A 23973-nucleotide genomic window follows, 5' to 3' on the forward strand; every position below is an offset into this window, starting at 1 on the left:
ACAAAGGAGGTTAGTTAGGCCATGTTTTAGCTTAAGTTTATCCCGAATATATAAGGAGTTTAACGTGGATGGGCAGCTTTGTTTTAGAGCTGGTCTTGAGACCTTATTTAACCACATATACATTGCCGGTGAATCTGGGTTCATCAAGTCAGTCTCCATGTCTGCCCATCTACATTTCCCTTGAGATGAATTCATCCAATAATTTGTGCCAATTGGACAGCGTAGTAGTAGATAAGTAAATTGGGGAGACCTAGTCCCCCTTTGTCTCTAGGTCTATACAAGAGATTTCTAGCTACACTACGACGTTTACCCTGCCATATAAGTGTATCTATAGCTTTCTGAATGCTCTCTAAATCCACATTACACACCCGAAGAGGCAGAGCTTGAAATAAGAATAAAAGCCTCGGTAAAATATTTATTTTTATGGAATGGATTCTGCCTATCCAGAAGATTGGTTTATCATGCCAATTCTCTAGTCCTTTTTCAAGTTTTTTTATTAAAGGTAAGTAATTATCTATAAATAATGTGTTATAGAAGCGTCCAATTTTAATACCTGAATAGCATAGGGACTTACTTACAGACATATCAAATTTAGATTGTAACTGATCTTGTTCTAACCCTGATAGATGGAAGGTCACTCCGCAGGATTTATTATAGTTTACTTTATAACCCGAAATAGCCCCAAATTGTTCTATCAAATTGAACAACACGGGAATGGATTCAAACAGGTTAGCTATTGAAATTAATATATCGTCGGCATATGCCGCTGTTTTATAAAATTCTCTACCTATCTGAATACCCTGAATATCTCCGTTTTCTCTAACATGAATTAAGAGGGGTTCCAGCATAAAGGGAACAGGATTGGGGAGAGAGGGCAACCCTGGCGTGTGCCATTGCATATTCCAAACGGAGTAATATCTGAGCCAGGAAGTTGTAGTAGTTCCCGAGGGTTAGAATATAAGGCTCGAATTGTAGTGATAATAAATTTTTTTTAAAAACAATGTTGTAGTAGATAAAATAAATATGGCCAGACTACCCTGTCAAATGCTCTCTCTGCATCTAGTGACCGAAGTATCGATGGCTTCCTCCCTGTTTCCATATACCATGCAAGATCTACAGCTCTGTGCGTGTTCTCATAAAGCTGCCTTCCAGGAACAAAACCTACTTGATCTGAATGAATCAGAAAGGGGAGGAGCGGAGAAAGTTGTAGGGCTAAAACTTTAGCTATTATCTTTATATCCACATTTATTAACGATATTGGTCTATAATTTCCAACTGACGCAGGGTCTTTATCCTTTTTCGGGAGGAGAACAATTTTGGCCATCGTAAGATCTACTGGGAGACTTCCACTTTGGCATATTTCATCAATAACCTCCTGCAGATATGGCAGAAGGGTTTGTTGAAAGATTTTGTAATAGCTTCCGCTAAAACAATCTGGACCTGGTGCTTTACCCCCTTTAATAGATTTTAAAAAAAGCAGTTTTAATCTCTTCTATTGATATTCTTGTCTTTAATGATTCTAAAGCTCTTTCAGGGATAGGGGTAGGTTCATCCTGCCTAGAAATTCTCTCAATCTTATCTCCCAATCCGGATCTCCCCATTCCCATCCGTAAATTGGTTATAAAGTCTTGAGAAATATTCCCGGAAGATGCCATAGATCTCATCCACTGTCGAAACCAGAGATCCAGAGGCATTTCTAATGGCTAAATGGGTTTAGAATGTGTACATGGTTTCAAACACTTGGCCAACAGAGCATCTATCCTGTTTGCTCTCTAGTAGAAGTATCTATGTGTTGATTTTAACTGCCATGTAGCTTCATCTAATTTAATCTATTATTTTTCAGGTCCTGTAGTGTTTGTTCTGACGGGGCTGTTTTATGTTTTTGTTTGTTACCCGCTTGTGTACATATTTCCAGGGCCGGACTGGGGATACAAAGCAGCCCTGGAAAAAAAATCTATGCCAGCCCCATAAGTCATTGCGCCATATATTGTCGCATGTAATATGTAAGGATATGTCTTGCCACCCCAGATAATAGAGTAATATATAAAAAAAAAAAATATATATATATATATATATATATATATATATTTGTGTAAGGGGCAAATAGCCGTATATGGAGTAAGGATCCAGCATAAGCGTAGGATAATATAAAGGGAGCAAGTCGGTTGTGGTGTGCCGAGACCGACGATACGGTAGGCCTGTAAATAAAGAGGGCCCACCAAGGAGTAAGAAAGTAAAAGTAAATGGAAAGAAAAGAGAAAGTGTTGAAATGAGGAGTGGGTGGGAGGGTCATTCTCATGCTGACCTCAAGTGATATGAGTCAGTTAAGGGGTGTCCCTTATATAGGGGAGTGAATTAATTTAAGCCCCTCCCACAAATACAGGCCAAACGGCCTTAATACTTGTGTAAGGGGCAAATAGCCGTATATGGAGTAAGGATCCAGCATAAGCGTAGGATAATATAAAGGGAGCAAGTCGGTTGTGGTGTGCCGAGACCGACGATACGGTAGGCCTGTAAATAAAGAGGGCAAAATGAATAATCAAAGATTTAATACAGTCAACAAATATATACAAATTAACCAGACATTTCCTTAAATGCATTACAGTATTTAATTCCTGGAAGAATTTTGAAGGTAGGAATCTAGGACCGAAAGTGGACACCATTTGTTGTGGGTAGGATAGTATGTTATCTCTACTGTTGGTCCGTGTTGACTCGTTTCGGAATGTGGTAGAGCCAATAGGTAATGATATGTGTTTACGTACGTGGGATCGTTGAAGACAATGATCTGTCTGAGTGGTGGTGATGGTAGTGGATTCTCTGGCCCGAGAAAGGCATAAAAGGCAATGTGCATGGCTGGTAATGCCCAACTTGGTAGTATAATTGAATGGTTGTAGATCTAATAGGTCCGATAAGGATGAAAAGTTGAATGGCTATGGTAATCTCTGAGAGTATCGTGGGGGAATGGATTCCTGAAAACCTCTGAGTATATTCTTGTCTGGTATGATAGCATGAAGTTATGGTAGTTTTGGCCATAGGTTATCATGTGTTGTTGAATGCCTGCAAAATATATAATTAATGGTGTGTGAGATAGTTTAAGGTGGCAAAAATAAGCAAAACCTAGGAGAAATGTTATGACACAGGTTGAGCTATGTTGTGTTCCAATTAGATTCTTTAAGCCAGGTAAAACGTTGTGTTATGTGTTCTACAAGTATGGGATGAAAGTGCTAGATGGGATAGTGCATGCTATGCTGCATGAGTATGTCTAATCCATGATTTTGTCTCTGGAACAAAAGAGTGGCCTTGACTGTATGGGCGGCTGTAGGAAGCCTATGATGAACATGCCTGGAATATAAATGAGACAATTGTCGGCAGGGATGTATACCCCCGTCTGGTACATGAAAGTGAAATGTGATAAGTGGCCAACCAAGTGAGTTCCCCAGAAATATCATGACCTTATGGATGAGTAGTGGTGTTTGTTGATGATATGACATGTGCCTAGTTGTCTGAGTAACAACGGATTGATGACCCTGACCATGATTTACCCCATGCCACAGCAGCTGCTACAATGGGGTAGATCTCCTAAAGGGGCTGAGGTGGTGGAAAAAATTCCAAACCTGGATGCCATGGCCAACAGCTCCAAAGCAATTGTTCCCGGTAGATCGCTGCCAAACCCGTGGTAGATGCCGCATCTGACCATCTGGTTGGAGAAGTGTCAGACAATCCTGGAAGGAACATGCTTTTACCATGCCAAGTGGTTAAGAAATTCCCCCCATGTGCAGGTCTGCTGTTGCTGAGGTGTCTAGGGACATCCTCTGATCGTCATGTTGGAAGTGTGGAAAAAAGGGGAAAGTACTCTGGATGTGAAAGCGTGGTCTTGTGTTATGATTGGCATGGCAAAATTAAGGAACCTGGTAGGGATTGTAGTTCCTTGCATTTGTAAGTACTAATCAGGAGGTAGTGAATGATGTAGTTGAGAATGTTCCCTATTTGTCTTGTGGTAACTTGCGTGTATGGATGCCGACTCAAGTCATATGCCCAGTAATGTGATGATAGTGTCTGAGCCTGGTAATAGGGGTTTGAAAATCTCTAATACCATATTTTGCACAGGACCCTCATCTCTTGTTTCAGGTATCCTTCTAATTTTGATATTATTGCATCTGTACCGATTTAGAAGGTCCTCAAAAGCCACTTCCAAAGCATCTAGCCTTGTACCCCATTCAGAGCTCTGTAACAAAATAGCGTTGCGTGCTTTAGCCACAGCCTCTACCTTCACCTCTAGAGTGGCAGTCCGAGTTCCAATTGCCTGAATTTCCATCCTAATCTCCCGGGCGCTCCTCTCTATTTCCCCAGCAAGGAACATTCTATCCTCCTTATGCCAAGATACATTGTATTCCTTCCAGCCCTGGGCTATCAGTTGCAGAATCAGCTGATCGAGGGATTTTAATTGAAGCTTCTTCTTCTGGGTCTATACTGCTGTCATGGCTTTCCGGCACCTCCACACTGATGTTTGCGGTATTTGCTGCGTTTGCGACATCTTCGTTTACGTCCGTGGATCTCGAGGCCGGCTGGAACATGGTGTGGAGTACGCTACCCCTGGGCTTCGGCTTGGACCCCTTCCGGGAGGATTTCATAAATGGGGAGTTAATGCTCAGGGAGACATAGTAGTTAGTTACGGATGGCAAGAAGAAAAAAAAGGCAAAAGTAGATAAAAGAGCGTGACAGTGAAGTGGCAGGCATGCAAAAAGTAAGAAGCCTACTAGAAGCAGGCTATGTCTTTGCTAAAGCCAATAAGTGACGAAATAAAGGCAGAGAAGAGGAAGGCTGCACACGCATATATTAGGTGATTATTTCTCTAGGTATATATTTTAAATATATTTTTTGGCATCCTATAAGTGCTTTTTTGAGGCTTCATTGACAGAGCTCTCAATATGAGCGTCTACCTACTATGATGGTCAGGCCACACCCCAGTGAGTGTATGTGTTATATTATACAAATGGACGGGTGGGGGGAGGGTAGGAGGGGAGATGCATTGTAGGGCCTCAGGGCAATTTTTCCACCGGGGCCCTGTGGTTTCTAGTTACACCTCTACACAGAGGGGAAGGGGACCAAGAGACGCACAGAGAGGCTCGGGAAGAAAGAGGCCTGCCAACCAACCACACCAGTCTGCCAGCCACAGTAGCTAGCCAGAGCATCCATACAGTCGCAGTAGCCAGCCAGCCACAGTAAATAAGGTGAGAAGAGACAACTTGGGCTGGAAATGTTATATTACTATATTGTGAATAGGTGCCAGAGTGTTAGACATGTATACTGCGCATGCACAGCATGCAGAATCATGTTGAAGCTGCACCTGAAGTAACGTGTTCAAGAAATAGAACACCATTTTGACCACCGCTGTGTTGCGAAATGATGCATGTCTGAAAAGTGTGTCACTCACATGAAATATTTGGAAAGCTCTGCTTTAATCTATAGTAGGAATGTATAGATACTGTAATGCTTAGCTACACATTGTAAATCATTCATAAAAACTGACCGATGTGGAGATGATTTCCATCTGAAATGTACTATTCCAAGCTTCCTTGACCAGTATATCTATCGATGTGAGAGTGATTCTGCAGTGCTCTACTGTACAATTCTGGTTGGACTGTTTGGCAAGTAGTGTGCCAAACTTAAACACCCCCTTTTTGTGCGTGCCTTCCGAACATGTTGGCAGTAATGTTTGTTGCATCACTGACACACCCATTCCTTCCTGCTTTCATAGCTTACCTGCTGGGGAAATGCTACTATAGAGCAATGTTTCCCACCCCAGCCCTTGAAGTGCTACTAGCATCATAAACACCACAGTCCACTGTACAGTACATGCCAGGAGGAGCTGGCTTCCATTTTGCAATGGTTTCCATTTACCTGGATCTAGCCAGGTGCCAAGCCTTTCTTAATGCCGGCAGAACTGCATCTAATTTCTGCAGAGCTGCAGAAGCTGGATGCTGATTTTGCCATTCATTAAAAGTGCTCAGTTGATGATCTCAGCCAATTAATGAAAGTTTATGCAAGGTATATACAAAGAATTGACATTAGCCTTCAAGAAACTCTGTCTTGGCTGCCTAATAATGCTGTTGGGGGGAGTTACACTTCTGGCAACTAGCCTAGATATCTTCGTATGTGTAGCATTTCATAATGAAATACTGCACACACAGGGTCCTTGCACCATGACTACTTCAAAACACGGAAGTGGTCATCATGCTTGGAGCCATTTAAGAGACACTTATGCCCAGTTTGTCAGCATCCAGCAAACCAGTAATATAAAACCATTTTTTTTAAGTTCTTGGAACACTTACTCCAGGTTGTACCCGTTTTGTGGATAGGGATTATAAAGAGAAGTACTTGTTGTTCATCTACGTTTGTGTTTACTTAATTTAAAACCTGCTAAGGAACAGATGATTATGTCCTGATATGTAAAACCATAGAATTCAAAGAGAGGATGTGCTTTTTTCCATGACTGTATCCCTGTTAGAGTTCAGGAGAGTATTTGGAATTTACATTTAGGGATATATAGAAGTTAGGGGTAATATATCGATTGATAGGGAAATTAGTTGTGATGTAATTAAAAGTTTGGGGCAAATATGTAGGATTAGGGTCTGTGTTAACACTGTATTATAAAGATCCAAGTAACCGTTGTGTTTTGGTTACATATAGACCGCACACAAATATTGGGTGGTGCGTAAAAAAACAAAAAAAAAAGGTGGTAAGAGAATTGGAAAAGATGTGAGAACCAGTTGGGGAAAACTTGAAAAAACTTTACAAATAGAGATGAAAAGTCCAATGAAAAGACGCAAGAGAAGAAAACATAAAGACAGCATGGAAATATAGATATATGTAAGGAGGGTGGGGAGCAATGTGAAAACCAAGACTTCCAGCTATGGACTTTTCCTCATTGTCAATCATAAAAGCTGCACCTTTGCTTCAGTCCTTGGTGTGCCTCAGTCCATCCAGTACCCTTACTACTGGAGCAGCAGAATGCAGTGATGACAGCCTTAATTTGTTACACTACATCTTCTGTAATCCCTTTGCTGAACTGAAGGCTGCATTAAACAACTTAGAATGTGGTGGCATAGCAGGGTTTGCTCAATTTCATCAGCAAATCCTGCTATACGCTACCAACTCTTGAATCTTGTGTAGCACTACTGGCTCTTACAATAACACCACCTACGATCACCCTGCATCTGTAATGGCACCAGCAAGAGCCCTGGAGAAATTAAGGAGAGATCTACATAATACAGCTCTTTTAGTTGTCTGCGTCTTGGTTATTCATATTATGGCAAAATGCCCTAATGCAATAGTGTCTATGTCCCCTCTATCCTCTTCATAGCATATCAGACAGCTAGATGGCAGTTGGTATAGATAACGTATGTGAAATTATATTCTTGCCTTTGTCTGTATTAAAGAGCCATGTCCTCTCCTGCAAGGCTTTGTGTCTAATTTATGCAATAGCAGCATACACTTATGCACCCATACACTTTCAGCAACAATCAGTTAGTCACTTGGAAGTTGTATAAATGGTACCTATTGTCATAATGTTATACCTGGCATGTGTTTTAATATAGTGGACAAACAGCTGTTGGATCAGCGCTTAGTGGCCAACTAGAAGCTAGAATACAATGAGAGTAGGTAGCAACCTAAGAGTATGAGGTTCCCTCACAAACCATCAAAGAAGATAGTAGACAATAAAAATAGAATTAGGTTGCGCCACAGTAAAAACACTGAAATAACCTAGTACCAGTAATATACTTAAACATAGAAGTCAAAATGAGATCTAAAACAGTCCAGGTTTTAAGACATATAAATGAAAGTCCAACTTATTTGAGGCACTTGGGTAGGGTGTTGATCTGTGTGTATTGAGAATCCTGAGGTAGTGGGATTTTCTGAGTTCCGTTTAAGCATGCAAATGAGAAAAGAAACTCCAATAGTGTAATCTGTATCAAGCAACCAAAAATGGAACTTCACAGCAGTAATATAATACTCCTACTCACCTATTAGAGAGCTAGTACAAGCTCAGGTGTAACTAGCATTCAGTGGCATTGATCCCCCACTGGTAGGATATAGGTGGTATTGATAAGTTGCTAGAAGTGAAGGTTTCTTGGCATAAGGAGAGAGATAAAACAGAAATAGTGCTCTCTATAAATAACAAATAGACGGGTAAATATAGAAGGTATTGTACTCACATTTGAGTGAGCAGGATGTAATGACACCCCTACATGGACAAACCTGCTCTATACAAAAACATGTTTACATTCAAATTCACAAATACAATCCTGCAATGATGGACAAACATTTGATCCCTAGCTGGCAGAGCATCGTGGGAGTTGTACTACAGATGCAGATCTATCTTTTCATCCTTCTTGCCCTAGAGGGGCCTAAAGGTTTTCTTGCATCAGTGCCCTCTCTGCATTGGTGTTAACACCAAGCATGGTGTGTTAATAAATTTCTATTATTTGGTCACCTAGCATACAGCCTTTCATGGTTTTAGCTGGAAAAGTGTGCCAATATATATTTTTTGGGGTGTGTGTGATCTATCCACAAAATGTTTATCAACTTTGTCAAATCTAGAGCCATGAAAGCTGCAAGAGTTGGGACCTGTTCAAACATTTACAAGATGCATTTTTTTACAGCATCTAGAGCTTGATTTAGCAACAACTGACAAGTATAATGCCTGCAAAAATATGAGTTTGAAATGAGATCTTGTGAACCTTGTGTGTTTTGTACATCCATTATTAGACATCTTATGATTTTTGGATATAAAGAAAAAAGATCCAAAAAGAAATCCCATTCTGATTTATTTTATAAATTACCGTAACAACAATTGTTTGGTGCCAAATACTATGAGGATTATCAGTCACCAACTTATATGGTGGCACTATAATTAGAAGTTGTTTTCCTTTATTTGACCTATGCTGATAATTTATCTTGTTTTGTCAGCATAGTGTTGTCAGTAGCATGTGTGCTCTGTAGCTAAACATGGACAGTACTACATTTTTCAAGTGGTTTCCTTTTTAGAGAACAAAATCTTTCTTTTGGCATAGCTAACAGTGTAAGTCCTACACACTTTTTCCCTTTGACATTCATTGCAATGTTATAATTACTGTGGGGAGTTAGAAATCTGTATTAAGGTCTTCTCATATTTCTATATTTATCTCTATACTTTTCAGATAAAATTAAAGTATACATTTGTATTTTAGGATAGGAACACTGTAAGCACTATAAACTCCACATCTTATTGCATCCAGGACCATCTGCTGCTGCTGCTGCTGCCAACATAATTTGGAAATTATACTTTTATCCATATTGATTCAAATTTGTACTGCAATAATGGTCTGTAAGCACTGCAACACTGTTTTCCTCAATGGATTTGCACAGAAAATGCTGACCTGTTTTATTGTTTCTTGCAATTGTTTGGTTCCAAGCTTTTGTGAACTCTTCAACCACATTATTTTCTACTACTTCTGTTGGTCGACTGTTCCAAGCATTTCCAACTTTTCCCCAACTTAGGCCTTTATTTAATACTGTTGCATAAGCTTTTTAATGTATTTAATATTTTTGGTTAATTATTTATTCATCTTTTTAAAATATTAAATATTCTATTAAAAAAATCAATATATCAAAATTAGTACTTTATAAAGATAGAATCTTTATGAAATACCCATACTGACAGTGTTGGAATTAAACAGAAATTCTAACCCAGTCAAGAAATATACTGAGACAAAGTATGGACTTTGTCTTTGTATACTAGACACTTCTAGATGTCTAAAAGTGTCAATTCTCTCAGCCATCACCATTGGTGACTAAAGGGAATTGACTTAATCTATGGAGGATTCTGCGGTCTTGCAGGATTCTTCAAAGGCCTCATTGCTGTGCATGTGCGAGAGTACAGTAGTGATGTCGGCTCCTGGCACTTCAACTGAAGACGACGCGTAAGTAGATTGAGGCGCCCCCCGTATGGGACAGGTTCAGGTAAGCAGAGGTCACGGTCTCCTGCTCACCCAAATTCTGCAAAGTCCTCAGATGGTAAAAATGTGCTTTAAATGTATTTTAATGTTTTATCCAAACACGCTCGCGCTCTCTCTCTCTCTCAACAGCCCACATACATATGTATCACACACAATGCCACAAACTGTTTCTGTGAATACACAATATAAAACAACGCACATACTCACAAATAAAATCCTACAAAGTAAATGCAGCATCTATACATATCACAAATATGGCAACATATACGCACACGTTAAGTTAAAAAAAAAAAATAGGACTGCCGGCCCAAGGAACTTCAAAGTCATGTTTTGGCACAGTGCTTCTAAAAGTTTGCCTTCCCCTGTACTAGCCATACCAATTCATACCAGCAATGGGTGCTGTGATAGGCTGCCAGCCACAACTGCCCACTGCTGCTAATGCTTCCCCCTTAGCCTAAGCATGAGGGGATGTCTGCTTGGTTTAATACTAAATGGAGGGACAGTGCTGGGAACTTTAGACACTATAACCACTTTAATGAGATAAAGCAGTTACAGTGCATACAGTATTACTTTAATAGTTATCCAACTGATGTTCATACTCTTAACCGCTTTAAAAACAACAACAGTCTACACCAGGGGTAGGCAACCTTTTAGCAGCACTGTGCCGAAATATGATTGTGATGTCCCATAGCGTGTCGGTCCTATTTCTTTAAATTGAGGTGTGCATGTTGCCATATACTGCTTGTGTTATTTATACTGCATTTGCTTTGTATCGTTGTATTTGTGCGTATGTGAGCTATTATATTGTATATGTTCATTAATAGTTTTTGGTCACATGTATAATACTAGGGATCGACCGATATTGATTTTTTAGAGCCGATACCGATACCGATATTCTGTGAACTTTCAGGCCGATAGCCGATATAATTTGCCGATATTCTGTACATTTACCATTTTGGAAAATAAACTATTTCTAAAGGTAAATGCACAAAATATACACGCCACGTGTAGTGGATGCAGTGTGTTTAGACAGGGGAGCTGTGTATGTGTGTGCAGTGTGTGTGTGTAGTGGATGCAGTGTGTGTGTAGTGGATGCAGTGTGTGTTTGTGTAGTGTGAGTGGTGTGGATGCAGTGTGTGTTTGTGTAGTGGATGCAGTGTGTATTTGTCTAGTGTGTATATAATGAAAGCAGAGTGTTTGTGTAGTGTGTGGGTAGTGTGCGTAAAGTGAATGCAGTGTGTGTAAAGTGAATGCTGTATATACTAAATGCAGAGAGTGTGTGTGTGTAGTGTGCATTATATAAACACACTACACAAACACACTGCACAAACACACACTGAATTATATAAACACACTACACAAACACACTGTGTATATAATGCAGTGTTTATATAATGCAGTGTGTTTGTGTAATGTTTATATAATGCAGTGTTTGTGTAGTGTTTATATAATACAGTGTGTTTGTATAGTGTGTGTGTGTGTGTATAATGCAGTGTGTATGTAAATAATGCAGTGTGTGTTTGTATAGTGTGTGTGTATATAATGCAGTGTGTGTTTGTATAGTGTGTGTGTATATAATGCAGTGTGTGTTTGTATAGTGTGTGTGTATATAATGCAGTGTGTGTTTGTATAGTGTGTGTGTATATAATGCAGTGTGTGTTTGTATAGTGTGTGTATATAATGCAGTGTGTGTTTGTATAGTGTGTGTGTATATAATGCAGTGTGTGTTTGTATAGTGTGTGTGTATATAATGCAGTGTGTGTTTGTATAGTGTGTGTGTATATAATGCAGTGTGTGTTTGTATAGTGTGTGTGTATATAATGCAGTGTGTGTTCGTATAGTGTGTGTGTGTGTATATAATGCAGTGTGTTTGTATAGTGTGTGTGTGTATATAATACAGTGTGTTTGTGTAGTGTGCATTATATACACACACTATACAAACACACTGCATTATATATACACACACTATACAAACACACTGCATTATATACACAGTGTGTTTGTGTAGTGTATGTGTATAATAATAGTGTATGTGTGAGGGGGCATTTTTTATTAAAACATTTATTTTATTTTATTTTTATATATTTAATTATTATTATTTATTTATTGTTGTCCCCCCTCCCTGCTTGTTGCCTTGCCAGGGAGGGGGGATATGTTAATCCCTGGTGGTCCAGTGGCATTTGCTTAGCTGGGGGAGAGTGGGGGGGTGGGGTGGACAGCAAGCGTTTACTCACCTCCCAGCAGCTCCTCCAGCTCCCCGGTGTAAATCTCGCGAGACCCGCGGGCGTCAGAGCTGGCCGCGGGTCTCGCGAGATTTACACTGGGGAGCTGCTGGGAGGTGAGTAAACGCTTGCTGCCCGCCCCCCCAGGACCGCCGGGCTTGTAATAAGCCTGGCGGTCCTGGGAGGTATTATCGGCAATATCGGTATCCCTATTGGCCGATACCAATATTGCTGAAAATACCGAATATCGGCCGATTATATCGGTAAAACCGATAATCGGTCGATCCCTATATAATACCTATGAATTTGAGCTGTGTATGGGGGCTGCTTGTGGAATTGTGTGTGGATGGATATGTCACATTGTGTATTTGGTAGAGTGTGTATATTTGGGGTATTGCATGTGAGAGGCTGTATGTGGGAATGTGTTCATGTATGTGGATTGTTGGTGGTGTTGTGTTTGTGTGGACTGTGTGTGTGTTTGTAGTATTTGTATGAGAGGAGGGTTATTCTGCAGCTCTGTGTATACCAAGTGTGTGGGAGGCTTCCCTGGGTTTTAGTGGGGACCAGGGTGGCCAGGTACAGCTCAAGGACAGAAGCTGCAACAGGAAGCTGTGGGCTGCTTTACTGCAGTGTGGATTCCCATTCATAAGTGCTGGGAGGAAGTGATCTGAGATCACTTCCTCTATGTGCTGCAATGCATAAATTGAGGATTGTCCATCACCACTTTTTCGTATTATAGATATCTGAAGTTTCATTGGGACTCCTGACAGGCCAGAGCCTGTTTGGCTCTTGTAGCCTTGAGTGCCGTGCAAAGGCATGTCGAGTGCCGTGGATGGCACTAGTGCCGTAGGTTGCCTACCCCTGGTCTACACCATCTTAACAGCCTATTCTTCTAGGATATTTCCAAATGGAATTACCTACTGAGTAAATGACTGCATTGCATCAACATTCTGTAATTTCACAAGTAATAGTACATCATTTTGGAGGATTTACAGAAATAAAAATAAAGGGAGGGCTGCCAATGCTTGTACTGATGTCAAACTAACTTGACAACTACTCTGTTAGGAGTCAGTCACTATGATGTCTCCTATTATAGATGCTTTTTAAATTACTGCTCATCTTAAAGGGAAAGTCTCTAAGTTAAAATATGCATATTGTTAGGCTGTTGAACAAAGCGCATAAAAATTAGTTTGATGTGGTGCTGATGGTTCCAGGAGTGCCCTAGTGCCCTTCCAGTGTAATTTGTCAAACCATTTTAGAACGGTTTGATAGCTTACCTGGGTCACACCCACGACTCAAGCCCAATCCTTCCAGATTCTCCTTGCTGGAGATTCATTTTTACTCCACTGAATTAAGCAGAGCCATACTCCTTTGTTGAGTGTCAGCTGAACGCACTCAGCCAATAAGTGCAGTTCTGCACCGGCCACTTAGACACAATAGAGCCATCAGGCTTCTCCTGCCGGAGAAAACACCAGTTGTGGCTCTGGAGTACGGGGGACACAATAAGTTGTTGTGTTTGTAGTGTTCCTTTTAAAACTATGCATTTTTAGATTGTTCTAAATTCATTTCTTACAAGTTATTAAGATATAATTGCATAATCTTAGTTCTGCTGTAGGTCCCAAAATTATTTTTTCTGATAGATCAGGCAAGTTTGCAGCTTTGGAATAATTCTTGTTTATTCCTATGATGGTCTTTCTTTGTCTAAATTGAACACACACAGGATGTTGATTTGCACTAGCAGACAATTAAAAGTGGCTGCTATTGTAAACAAACAATGCCTTTTCTGGTTGGGGTCCTGAAAAGAACTCTCAGCATGGAGATACCAAATGCTCATCCTAAAGATGCATTATTCCAATGCGTCTTTATGAGGAGTTGTTGATAGGTGATTGCCACGCATGCGCACTGGTGGCGTATGTTACGATCTTCTACTCTTGCAGACAGTGCTGGATGCATGCCTGTAAGGGAAAGCTCTGCCGTCCTCCCTGCATTTTGTACAAATGCCCATTTTTTCTTTTTTTATTAATTATAAAACCCACCCTTCCTGACTCAGAGCACATGCGTGCTCTCTGATCCTGTTTTTTTTTTTTAACATTTCCTTATTTGATTTATATTAATGTGACTAAAGTAAATAAAAGGGGTAAACTATACTATTAACTTGTTATCTAAACATGTAAAAAACAAACTCACTTTAAACTTCTTTCAGAAATATTTCATAGGAAATTTAAATGGCCAGTCAGTAAAAAAAATAAAAAAAAATAACACCAAACACCCTTTCAACCAAGGGATTAGTGAGTTGCTTCAATGCCAGAGGATTCTACATTCTCAGAAGTAGCTCACATGGAGACTCTGGGGACTTGCTGTGCTTCCTCTTATTTCACTAGTGTGAATGTACTTCTAACGTGAACCCCGACTGGGTCTAGGAATATTATTTGTACATTTGTCTTCGGAACAGTGGGTATACAAATTAAAGAATTCTGAGGTCATGTGAGCCCAACTCAAATGAATTTACAACCTAAAATATGTAGGATAAAAACAATGTATCCAAGGAAAATGAATGCAGTGTGAATGTATTTCCTTTCAGAAAATATGAACCTTGGTCAAACTTCTATGTTGGTTTGTGAACCCATGAAAAACAGGGTTAATTGTAAAGAGAAGAGGATAGACAAATTAAGATTACCAGTCAAGATTCTGATGAAATGCAAAATGTGGGAAACTTACAGCATGCATGTTAGGCAAGTATTCTGACATTGAGCAATAAAATATACATAATCTGTCTAGTTACGTTGTGTCCCTTTAAACTTGGTAACAGAGTTTTGTGGCAGACGCAAACTATACTTAGACACTCTAGGCAACACAACCACTATAGCGCATACCCAACTTCAGGATTGCATATTGGTTGAGAGCCATCCACTGACACTCCCTTCCAATAATCAAGCTCTAATCCTTGTATGACTTGGTATGATAATACAAAACTATGAACTTCTTTATCAGACCAACTCAGACTGAAAGTACTGCGGGTGCTGGACACAGGATACTAAGACATATATTACCGGTGGATGGTGCTCGGGGACTAGGCACCATACTCACTACAGTGCTCTAAAGGGGTTCTGGTGGCCATTGTATCCCCTTCAATGTAAGTTATTGTTGCTAGACAACATGAGACCCTGTTTCTGCTCCCCAATAGATAAAAGCATAAATTCTCAGCAATCTTCCAATAATTTCAAGTGATGTATTTATTGAACCATCAAAATGACAGGGGAGGAATGTTTCACACGTCATTGTCTTTCTGCAGCCTGTTCAGTTTGTTGTATTTTGGTATATTAAATAATTCACAGCACTTATAAAATTCTACAGAACTACATACTAGACAAACATTTACACATTAAAGTGACTTTTAAACTAATTAGTAAATTGCATGCTTATGTATTGGTAGCATTGTTGAAACAAATATCCGATTAAGCAAACAAGTAAAATGCTTACTAACTAATTCATCTGCAGATGATGCATTTTCTTCTTTTACATTGTAATTGTCAGTTTATTTATATTAAAGTTGCATTTTCTAATTATTTTTCCTGTTTAAACATGCACTATAACATAACTGACAATTGCTGAGTCCTTGACAAGTCTCTTGACATAATGCGGTTACATCTGTCTCTGTAGAGTGACGCACGTAGGAGACTTTCCATCTACTTGGTTTTCTCTATGTTGTGGTTTTCCTTTCTGAACCTAATACGATTTCCCAATACTGGGAGAAGCTTTACCAGCTGGTACAAGCAGTCACACTGAATTTAGCACTTTACATTTGGAACTCCTCTTGAGCACTGTTTCTCAAAAACGTAAGCAAAGTTTTATGCAAGCCAAATTCTTCTCATCAGTGCCTTTATCACCAAGAGTTGTTGGCCATTTATCTTCTCATTATGCATCAACAGCTTATCTTTAAACTTTTGACAACTTATAGTGGGTATGTTCCGGGAAAGGGACTGAGTTTTTAATTTTACTGTGCACTCACAAATGGTATATTGTTACAAATACTACACCAATTCAACTAATTGTTTGCTTTAATTTAGCTAGTAGTTGGAATTTTGAATTTGGCTGTTGCATTTTGTATGATCAATATTGTTATTGCAATATGCTTTTGATAAAAAATATTACTATAGAGTAAGACCCTGTCACCTTCTGCGACATATATATATTGTGTAAATGCTGGAAGATGCAACTGAGATGCTCATGTGTGCTTGAGAGTACTGTACAGAGTGACTGATTTCCACAGCTATCCCTTAAATTATCTGCTGAGGTCTTTGAGACCCCAGCATCTAATAACAGCCATTGCCAATTAATGCTGAATGGATGTTTACAGGTCCTCTTCATTCCCAGTAACAGGTAAAATGACTGGTGGCGTGAGATTTTCTTGTCTATTGCCAATCATAGGTTGCCCAAAACCTCTTGGCCTATTAAAGACAGGAGTAGGTGCATAGTAAAATGAAAACAAAACAAACAAAAAGTTAAAATTATGGTTACAGATATAATTTTTAAATTACTTTCAAATAATTATTACTGCCTGATGCTTTATTTTTCATTTATTTCTATTAAAGGGACACTGTAGGCACCCAGCCCACTTCAGCTCATTGAGGTGGTCTGGGTGCTGTGACCCTTTTACCCTTTTGCACTTGGTCCTGCAACAGAGGACTGCAATGTTTACATTCAAGCTCTAAGTCTGCCCTCAGACAGCCACTGGGGGTGCTTCCGGAATCCAAACTGACTTTTGGTCCGTTATCTGACGCTGGACGTCCTCACGGACCTCCAGCATCAGATTTTCCCCATAGGAAAGCATGCGCAATAGGTCTCCCCCGCCGGCTGACATTGGCAGGGGAGTAGCGTGGGTGGAGCCTGAACCAGGAGGGGGATACGCGAGGGAGGGGGACCTATGAACCCTATAGTGCCAGGAAAACTGGTTTGTTTTCCTGGCACTATAGGATCCTTTTAACTAATAAAGCCTATATTATACAGTGTTGTATCATACACCCTTTAGCTGTGTGACTGCATTGCTCATCAATAGGGCTGTCTTAGGTTAAACAACTGGCTGTTTGTTTGCACATTGGCATTTTTAAGCCCTCCCCAGTTAATCACACTTTGAGTCTTTCCAAATTGACATACTCACTATTTGAGTTGTTTTATTTCAGAACACCAATGTATGTGGAGCAGAAAGCGTTAACTACTCTAGCCCACCTCTGTGATGGGGATGCCAGGACAGGACTAAATGGCCTACAGCTGTCTGTGCAAGCCAGGCTTGCAGCAGGAAAAGATGCTTCTAATTATGACATGGTTATCAAAGAAGAACATATTAAGGAAGGATTACAGCGCTCACACATCCTCTATGATCGGGCTGGTGAGTGTTCAAAACAATTCTTCTTAATAAGGGTGTTCTGGAGATTACATTTGAGCTGGTGATATTAAAGTCGTCAGAAAATTGACTTTGAAATGACTTTCAGCTTAGCATGTAAGAAGAGATGTTCATATGCAGATCTTATTTTGAGAAAAGCCACATTTGTGATATTGACCAGTAAAGCACATTTTGTAGCTACACATGTACTCTGTCAACATTTTTAAAATCTCATGTGTGTAATGGGTTTTTGTATCAAGAAGTCCTTACATAGTTACATAACTGAAAAGAGACTTGCGTCCATCAAGTTCAGCCTTTTTCACATATGTTTTGCTGTTGATCCAAGAGAAGGCAAAAAACCCAGTCTGAAGCACTTCCAATTTTGCAACAAACTAGGAAACGATTCCTTCTTGATGCCAAAATGGCAGTCAGATATCTCCTTGGATCTAGAAGCTATTACCCCACTAATTAGAAATAGTTTCGCTGTATATTATGTTTTTGCAAGTATTTATCCAATTGCTGTTTAAACATCTGTATGGACTCTGTTAAAACCACCTCTTCAGGCAGAGAATTCCATTTCCTTATTGTTCTTACTGTTAAAAAAAACTTTTCTTTGCTTTAGACTAAATCTCCTTTCTTTCAGCCTAAATGCATGACATTGTATCCTATGTATAGCTCTGTTTATGAATAGATTTCCAGACAATGGCTTTTATTGGCCCGATAATATTTGTAAAATGTTATTATAGCCCCTCTGAGAAGTTGTTTTTCCAAGCTAAAGAGATTTACATTTTTTAAACTTTCTTCATATCTAAAATGCTCCATTCTTTTTTTTTTTATCAATTTTGTAGCCCATCTCTGCACTTTTTCTAGTGCCATGATATCCTTCTTTAGAACGGGTGCCCAAAATTTCACAGCATATTAAAGGTGTAGCATTACCAGTGGTTTATAAAAAAAAACCACAAAATTATATCTTCATCCCGAGAATTTATGCCCCTATTTATAGATGACAAATCCTTACTGGCCTTAGCAACTATCGATTGACATTGCATATTGCTGCTTAATTTGTTGTCTTTAACAATTCCCTAATCCTTCTCGTGTGTTGTTATCCCTAATTCACTATTATTTAAGGTGTAAGTTGCTTGTACATTCTTTACCCTGAAGTGCATAACTTTGCATTTCTGTACATTAAATTTAATTTGCTATTTGATCTATCTAAATCCCTCTGCAGCAAAGCAATATCCTGCTCACATTTTATTACTTGATGGAATTTTGTGTCATCTGCAAACACTAAAACATGGCTTTCAACGTCTATTTCAACACAATTTATAAATATGTTAAATAGAAGCAGTCCCAAAACAGAACCCAGAGGGACACCACTTACCTTTGGCTATGTATGTTTTGCAAGCATTATTGGCTTCCTTATAGTTTGTATACAAGGATATATATCCTTCGTATAGCTATTTTGTGCTGGACGCCACCATCTTTTTCTCCTCTGTCCTATAATTTTGTTCTCCTCTGTCTATGTCTGCAATTTTGGATTGTTTTGATTCTTTTGATGGATTGTGTGTAAATCAGTTTTTAGCAGCAAAATGAACTTTGCATAAAGAGTTACTTCAACCATTATAAAAAAAATGTTTGGTATTTAATTAAATATACCCTATAGGCATATTCTCATAGAGAAGCCTGTGATTTTACTGTTCGCAGGCTCAGAACGCGTGCGTGCAATCTGAGCTGTTGAGAAGAGGGATTTGAGAGTGAGTGGGGGGGATTCATGATAGTTAAAAAATAAATAAAATAAAAGTGAAAAGGAGGGTGGAGAAAACGATCTTCCCCCTTGCAGGCGTTCGTCTGTCTGCAGCATGTGCTGATTACAGATGTAACATATTCACAGAATTCACATTAGGCAGCCTAGAACAGTGTTCTGGGCTGCTTAAGTCACGTATGCTGGTGGTGCAACTAGCATCCAGCAGACAATTAAAAGGAACTATACATGTGTAGTGGTTCAAGCTGAAACATTGCACAACCAGACTTATACCATCATGACCACTTCAAAAAGCAGAAGTGGTCATGGTGGTTGGAGTAACCCTTTAGGCTTCACTTTTGTTTAGCAGCTAAAATGGTATTTTTTTGCTAAAAGGACAACTGTCACATCAACAATATAGATTATAATAAATTCTTTTCAACAGGAAATTGATTATTTGTTAAATTAAGTATATGTACAAAATGATGGAAGCTGATCCCTACCTTTTAGTATATAACAGGGTCCTTCAGTCATATACACGCACCTTGGGTCATACAGTGTTTGAAAACAGAAAGTTAAATGGTCCTGTCGCCTCAAACTTACCTTCCGCTATTGTTTCCTCTTCTCTTCCTCTTTCAGAATCTGCTCTTCTTTACCTCACTTTTGATCTATTTCTCAGTGGTTTTCCCTTCAGTGACAAGCATCGAACCAACTTTCAAATTCTAACACTGTCTGAACCAAGGTGCATGTATATGGCTGAAGGGTCCTTTCGTATACTAAAGGTAGGGATGAGTTTTTATAAAAAAAAATTTTTTTTTTTTTTTTTTGGTCAAAGATCACCCAAAGATCACCCTTACCATGAGAAAAAGCAGTCCCTGTGTCTTATTTTGTATAACTAGAAAACAAAGGTAAATTTAGAAATTGGGGAAAAAAAATAATAATTTTAAAGCAAAACCAGCAAAATGACAGAGCCACTTTAAAGTTGAGAGGATATAGGGAATCTATTAGTGGATGGGTAATTAAAGAGAACGGAAATGATCAGTTGTGTACTCTACATCTCATCAACTGTCATGTTTCAGTACTTTTTTTTCCTTTGAGGTATCCCCCACAAATCATATATTTATTTCAGCCTACTTTAAACTGTCTATAACATGGTGTTTGCTATAAAAGGATCATTTAAAAGATCTATCACTGAAAGCAAGTTTTCATATTTCCTTATTAAGCATGACTACTAAAAATGATGCACTTGTTTAATTACTCAATGGCACGAGGACAAGTGTTTGTGTGTTAGTGTCTTTTTATATAAAGTTGTATATAATGATATAACAATGGCAGAAAAGAGTATTCTTTATTATATTAGATATTCATTTTCGACTTTTCTTTCTTGATAAAATATGTAAGAACTCTCTAGCTCCCTCCCTCTCTCTCTTCTCAGGGAAGTATATTATTTTTAACCCTTTAAGGATGGTGGGCGTTCTATGGTGTCCTTTTTTAGGCGGTCCTAAACTGCCTGGGAGCTCAGCCCCCCCCCCCCCCCCGGCCATGTGATTGCAGGGTCCTTGTGATCACATGGCTGGAATAGCCGGCTTATGCAGTGCTCTCAGGCAGTCCTCCTAATGCCTGTAAAAAAAGTTTGTAAAAGTTATTAAGTTATTAAATTCAATAAAAAATACTTGGATCACGTATTCCAAGTACTTTTATATACACATACATACATCATTAAGAAAAGTGTATTTTAATATTAATATATATAATTATATAAAAATATTAAAATACACTTAGAATGACGTTCATTATACATACATACATACACACACACACACATATATATATATATATATATATATATATATATATATATATATATATATATATATATATATATATATTACATTGAATAAAAATAAAATAAAAAAAATTATACCAGTTTTAATTTGCTCTAACTGTATTTTGATATTAATATATGTATATATTAAATTCAAAATACATTTAGAATGACGTTATAAATACGTGTGTGTGTGTGTGTGTGTGTGTGTATATATATATATATAAATACAAATAATAAAGTATAGATATATACACATATATTTAAATTCTACAAATATATTAATATCATATTTTTACATAATCAAGTCGTTTATTAATTACAATCTGAACGTCCAGAGAATTTGTCTCGCAAGCCCTATATTTAACCCTGTAAATTTCCAGGACACCATAAAACCTGTACGTGGGGGGTACTGTTTTACTAGGGAGACTTCGCTGAACACAAATATTAATGTTTAAAAACAGTAAAACATATCACAACAATGATATCGTGAGTAAAAATTCAGTTTTTTTCATTTCTCAGATACAAACGGTACTTTCACTGACTATATTGTTGTGATACGTTTTACTATTTTGAAAACACTAATATTTGTGTTCGGCGAAGTCTCCCGAGTTTAACCGTACCCCCCCTAATGTATAGGTTTTACGGTGTTTTTAAAAGTTACTGAGTCAAATATAAGGCTTGAATTTCCTTTTTTTCACATTGAAATTAGCCCGATTGGTTATGTTTCCTTTGAGACCGTGTGGTAGCCCAGGAATGAGAATTACCCCCATGATGACATACCATTTGCAAAAGAAGACAACCCAAGGTATTGCAAATGGGGTATGTCCAGTCTTTTCTAGTAGCCACTTATTTACAACACTGGCCAAAAATTAGCGTTCAATTTTGTTTTCTGCATTTTTCACACACAAACAAATATGAACGCTAACTTTGGCCAGTGTTTGTGACGAAGTGGCTACTAGAAAAGACTGGAGATACCCCATTTGTAATACCTTGGGTTGTCTACTTTTGCAAATGGTATGTCCTCATGGGGGTAATTTTCATTCCTGGGCTACATACAAGGTCTCAAAGGCAACGTAGCCAATCTGACAAATTTCAGTGTGTATAAACTGAAAAGTGTAATGTGCTATATTTGACCCTGTAACTTTCCAAAACACCATAAAACCTGTACATTGGGGGTACTGTTTTACCCGTGAGACATTGCTGAATAAAAATATGTGTACTTTATTGCAGTAACAGCTAACAGTATTGTGACATTCATAGTTAAAATGCCATGCAGAACTAATTTATTTTTTTGAATTCTTAATTTCTCATTTAAAAAAAATATTTTATTCATATTAAATTGTTTAATATACAAATATTTGATGTGACATGAAAGCCCTGTTTATGCTGAAGAAAATAATATATGATAAGTGTGGGTGCACATAATATGAAAGAGGTGAATTACACCTAAACAGACATACTTCGCAAATTCAAGGTTTTGCTTTGATCACAACTTGTACAATTGGCTCCGTCCTTAAGGGGTTAAGAATAACACTGGACTCAATCACTCAATCATTACATTTTTTTTTATTTTTTTTATAGAAGTGCAGACAACATGACGTATTTCTTTATCCAGGGTCAGTCAGTGTTCCGAATCCCCATATTTCTCAGTGGTACATAGATGGAAAAATAAAGTGACAAATACAGTGCAAAACTGTGTTATAATAAAAACAGTAACTTTAATAATATTGCATTCACAAATTTCCAAATAGTATAAGGCACATCAAGATATACTTGTAAGAAGGGTCCAGAGCAACACGGGAACTTCTCCCGAGCGATGTTCCTGGTCGTAAGTCACTTAGGAGGTCCCAGCATTCAGTGGCAACACTTGGGAATCCCTGCCTGCTTAGGAATTTTTCCTGCCTGCTTAATACCTACGTTTGTGAGTTCAATAATCCACCCCCTTTTTATATGGTGTTTTAAACTTTATTACAATATATGTGATATTTATGTTGTAGATTTTGTGCTTTATATGTGTCAGTGAAGACAGAGAGGACTCTTCTATCTACAGTTAATAAGTGGAAAGGGTAATGTATTTAATATTTCTGTCCCTACTACTACCTTATCACAAATGGTGTGGTATTTTGTATTACAACCTGGAGTATTTGTCTTTGGACAGCAGGAAAAAAAGCTATATCATTGGTCCAAACATATGAATTATTCCAGACAAGCACTGGAGTGAAACAAACATTGTTTAAAATGGAAAAACAAACCAAAACATTGTCCAAACTGCTACCTTCCAAATAGCAGCTAGCCCACACTAAGGGAACTCCCAAATGCAAGAAACAAAACAATAATAAACTAATATTCCCCTGAAAAAAATCAGAGAAAACTCTATTCCATGGAAAAGCAAATCCGTACAGAAATAAATAATAAAAAATATATATAATTTAATAAAACTAAATATTTGCAGAGTGTGAAAATTAAAATAGCAGACATTAAAAGGAAAAAAGTTGGGTGAGCAAGGTTCATTACCTATGAATAAGTACCCCAGCTGGCATTTCCTGTTTGGGTTTTTATTTTCATGCTGCTCTAACTTTTATTTTATTAAATTATGTTTGTGTTTTTTGCCTTAAGGAGTTTTGAGGAGTACTTAATAGTACTTTTTTTCCGGTGTCTGGGTTGAGAGATCGGGACTTGTTATTTAAAGTGTTTTGGTTTTTTTTGCCTTTCGTTTTTAAACTTTTTATATCACTCCAGTGTTTCTCCAGAATATTTATCTCTTATATTTTTGGACCATTGATATTGTGATCTATCCAAAAGGA

The 23973-nt window shown here is 38.3% G+C and overlaps 1 protein-coding gene across 3 annotated transcripts in view; it reads left to right on the forward strand.

Annotated features, from left to right (window-relative positions):
- WRNIP1 (WRN helicase interacting protein 1) overlaps nt 1–23973 on the forward strand; it is a 120695-nt gene that overhangs the window by 29030 nt on the left and 67692 nt on the right. For 2 of the 3 annotated variants that reach the window (XM_063451796.1, XM_063451797.1), the window contains exon 5: nt 17401–17606. In XM_063451796.1, coding sequence (XP_063307866.1) covers nt 17401–17606 — 206 coding nt within the window. Of the gene's footprint in view, nt 1–17400; nt 17607–19980; nt 20124–23973 lie in introns of all 3 variants that reach the window. The other variant, XM_063451798.1, reaches the window with a different exon arrangement.

Source organism: Pelobates fuscus, chromosome 4, assembly GCF_036172605.1.
Source record: "Pelobates fuscus isolate aPelFus1 chromosome 4, aPelFus1.pri, whole genome shotgun sequence".
NCBI lineage: Eukaryota > Metazoa > Chordata > Amphibia > Anura > Pelobatidae > Pelobates > Pelobates fuscus.